Consider the following 3,857-nt stretch of genomic DNA (forward strand, 5'->3'; position numbering starts at 1 on the left):
ATGAAGGGTCAAAGTTTCCAGGGCACAAATTGGTAGAAAGGTCAGATAAAGAAGTACGAATGGGAACAGAAGAGCATAATGATCACGAAGTCGTGAGCGTAAATGATGCCAAGGATGAATTTTAATCAAAATTTGATTCTGCTTACTCCATTGACACTGAATCGAGATCCGTAAGAAAAATATAAGTGTCATTATGTCCACCAAGAACAGCTGATTTTTCTTCTATGTTTTTCACAGTACTTCATGATGAAGTTTAAAAAAGGACTTGGATTGTTACAACTGCTGACAGCATTCAGATAATCCATTGCGTATTTTAAAGAGTCCCAATCATCAAAATTCAGATTTAATTGCAAGACATTTGACATTTGCAAGACAATCTCAGTCTAAGCTGAGATGTGACAGAAGTATAAGCCCCACTGATAATGCAGCAGGGTTATACAGGTGGCACCTGGCAATGTAAAATGCTGATTGCGAGCAGCAGCATTTGAGTTACCTGGGTATTAAGTGCTGAAGCCTTCTACCTTCATTTTTAATGAATGAATCATTCCAGTTAATAGCCTGCCTGCCTCTCTCGCTATTAAGAATTGGATGCATTTTATTTTATATGCTGCAGCATTAAATCAGAACGATGACTGATTAGTGTGAGACAGTAAGTATCATCCTGAAGTTTACTGCTTTTGGCTGGAGACGCAGTCAAATGACTTGGCACTGCTTTGGCCTTCTGCCATGAAAGCCTCTATTTCTTCCACAGTACGTGGGACACACGTCAGCAGCTCCATTCCAGTGGCTGTCACTGCGATGTCATCCTCGATCCGGACCTGTTACAAAGAACACGCGGTTACCAAGGTATTCCAGCTGGGGATGAGCAGCACATCAGGCAGCGACAGCAGCGAGAGCACAAGGTGTGTTCCAGTCTGTGGCATTGATGCCACACCAGGCAGAACATACTGCACCCACTGGAACTGCCCATCAGCAGCAGCACCGTGGCGCAGAGCTCTGCAGGGTCCAATCCCCCCTTGGGCCACTGGCCCCTGCCACCCTCCTGGGATCACACAAGCTCCATGGTGACCCCGGCAGAGCAGCCCCACAGGTGGTGGTGGCCCCACAGGTGACTCCAGTGGTACCTCTGCTGCATCAGGTACACCAGGGACAGGCTGAGCAAGATGCTGCATCAGTGAGCTCATGCTGCGTAATTACACAGGGCCAATAAATCTCAACCCCCTGATATCAGAAGCAGCAAAAGGAACATTTTCCTCTGAATTTGCCTCCAACCTTGCTAGCACACAGCTTGCTAGGGACAGGTTCAACAGCAGTGCCTCCTATCGCCCCAAAGTCCTGTCCCTGAAGCTGTCCTGTTGCTGAGCTGCAGTTAGCAGCTCTTTGCACTTAAACATCACATTCTCTTTTCTCTAAACACAATAAACTTTCAAAGGGGGAACTGCAGCATGAAATAGCTTGTAGCTTATATTCAAAACATTGCATTTTGAGCTGATGAGAAAGACAAGTCAGACATTCCTTCTAAAATACAATCACTACATTTCAAATCATGCAAGGAAAAAACAGATCATCTCAGTTTTCCAGCTCTTGTTCTGTTAAAATGAAAAGTATGCTACATTTCTGTTTGAGTCTAATCTCTTCTTACCAGTAAATATGCCTACACAGTCATTTCCCGTTATCTTATCAGGAAAATGGTAGTAAGTCGCTAAGCTGCAATAAAAGCAATTTTAGTAAGGTGTAAATCCAAGAGAACACAAACTCTGGGGACTCCCACCTTACAGTTGCTTTAATTGTTTCTGACCTCTTGACATTTTCAACTAAAAATAAAGCTGGTTAACATTTATACGCCTGATTGCAAAATAATCCATTTGTTCAAACAAAATGAGTCATCCAGACCTTATTAAACTGTTTAAATGATGTCTTTGCCAGATTATTTCTTTTACTTGGTATCAAGTTAAGTGCATTATAAAGCAGAATTAAATAAACAAACTCCATTGAGTTCGCACATTTGATTTGGACAGCTGTAAATTTGAAAGCTGCGAGGCTCTTTACACTCAGTGTGCCTGAAAGGCCACAGTGCCTTGCTGCAGAAGAGGAAACCAGCAACACGCTGAACGACTCCAGGCACTTGAACAGATTTTACCAGGGTGGGGTTTTGATTCAGTGCTTTGAATTTGGCCAGCTGAGGAAAAAATAACCCAAGGATACAGCAAGACAATCACATTTCATCTAAAGGTGAATCATGCCCTCTGCCTCACAGCAGCCCTCAGCTCAGCATCTGTACTGCTGGGTCTCGGGCCCAGGCACAGCCTGCCAAAAACCTGCTGGTACCAGGAGAGCGCTGCAAAAGTCCCAGTATCCAGGGGACAGCTCTGGTGACGTGGTAAAAGCCACGGCATCATGTTGTCAAGCATGCCCGTGTAAATGGTGCTGGGCACAGTGTTGATGTGGAAAGTAAAAGGTTAGTGCAAGAAAAAGTCTAAGAGCAGAGGCGAGGCCAGCCAAAGCTAGAGCTGACTGCCTATGGAGAGAGCCTCCTCCTGAGCACCGCCAGCTTCACAGACCTTCACCTGCTTGAGCTGAAATTCCCCAATGTATCTGCTACAGAGAAATACCAGCCACAATTCAAACACTTAACCAGTAAGATTAGCAAAAAAAGAAAAAAAAATAAATTGGTGTTTTCCAGGTCAGTGTTTCATGCCTTCACCAATAGCTCAGCACCTTTTGAGAGGACGGACAGACAAAAAGCAGAGCAGATGAAAGCCAGACTAAGAGGGAGGGGGAGAACAAGTGGGACAAGGTGTCTGTCAATGCTGTGCCCCATCTAGGCCACAAGAGAAAATCAGGATGGGGAACAAGCTGGAAAAATGGAGCTACAGTGATGCAAGGAGTTGGGAGAAGGAAGATAAGAGTGAGGTGAGACAGGATTGACGAATAATGGACAAAGAGAGATGGGGCTGGCTAAGGTGGAGGTAAGAAAGACACCCTGAATGGGGAGAATGGGGAAACCCATCAGTTTGGAGCACCATACACAGAGCTCATCGTGTAAGAGGAGCATTGTTAGGAGATCATATAATCAATCCAGAGCCACAGGCTGCTGTGAAAAGTGTGAGAGCCAGCACCATCGCACCAGCCAGCTCACCATCAGCAACTCCACATGGTCTCTGGGATGTAGCTGGAGGTGCACAGACTCACCGCTCCCATAGGACCTCACCCATCACTCCTAGGAAATCTCCAGCTCTTTCTCCAGGATCTAACAATTTCTCTGCCTGGATGAATCTCACCTGAAGTGGGTTGCTTGTCATAGCAGAGAAGACAGACTTCTCACTCTCAGCGCACATTTTTCCTTTGCTTAAAAGCAACGCAAGTGCAGAGGAATGCAGGTTCTCAAGGGGGAGGAAATTTTTGCATTTGCTCTTTTCCTTCACATCCTCCATGCTTCACCCTGAGCTTAAACTGAGCAGCAGCAAGAAGCAGCTTCATAGGACCTGCAAAACCTTCCCTACAGGAGAGCCCGGCATTTGGTCTTGTCTTCTGTCCAAATGGACAAAAGATGTTGGATCTGCCTGGCAAGGCTCACTGGCTTGGGACTGCCTTTCCCAGTGGGGGACAGCGGTTATGAAACTTGCTCTCAGCGCTGTCCCTGTTTGCAGGCTCTTTGTTCAACTGTGCTGCTTGTTTCAGGGCTACAGAGTGGTTTGGAATCGGACACAGCTTAAAGGAACAGCAAACCGAGGTGTGAGGTTCACTGCACCAGCAGCAATCAGGGCGCTCTGCAAGCACCCCAGGGGAGGCTTCGCTTCTTCAGTGCGAAATGGCGTGCTTCAAAAAGCACTCCTGCAAAAGTGAATTGGCCAGGA

At 46.1% G+C, this 3,857-nt stretch overlaps 1 protein-coding gene across 1 annotated transcript in view; it reads right to left on the minus strand.

Moving 5' to 3' along the window:
• Nucleotides 1-423: 423 nt before the first annotated feature.
• PEPD (peptidase D) overlaps nucleotides 424-3,857 on the minus strand; it is a 134,638-nt gene continuing 131,204 nt past the window's right edge. The window contains exon 15 of the mRNA XM_010174910.2: nucleotides 424-818. Coding sequence (XP_010173212.2) covers nucleotides 669-818 — 150 coding nt within the window. The 3' untranslated portion in view covers nucleotides 424-668. The remainder of the gene's footprint in view (nucleotides 819-3,857) is intronic.

The sequence above is a fragment of the Antrostomus carolinensis genome, unplaced genomic scaffold, assembly GCF_000700745.2.
Source record: "Antrostomus carolinensis isolate BGI_N321 unplaced genomic scaffold, ASM70074v2 scaffold14739, whole genome shotgun sequence".
Classification (NCBI taxonomy): Eukaryota; Metazoa; Chordata; class Aves; order Caprimulgiformes; family Caprimulgidae; genus Antrostomus; species Antrostomus carolinensis.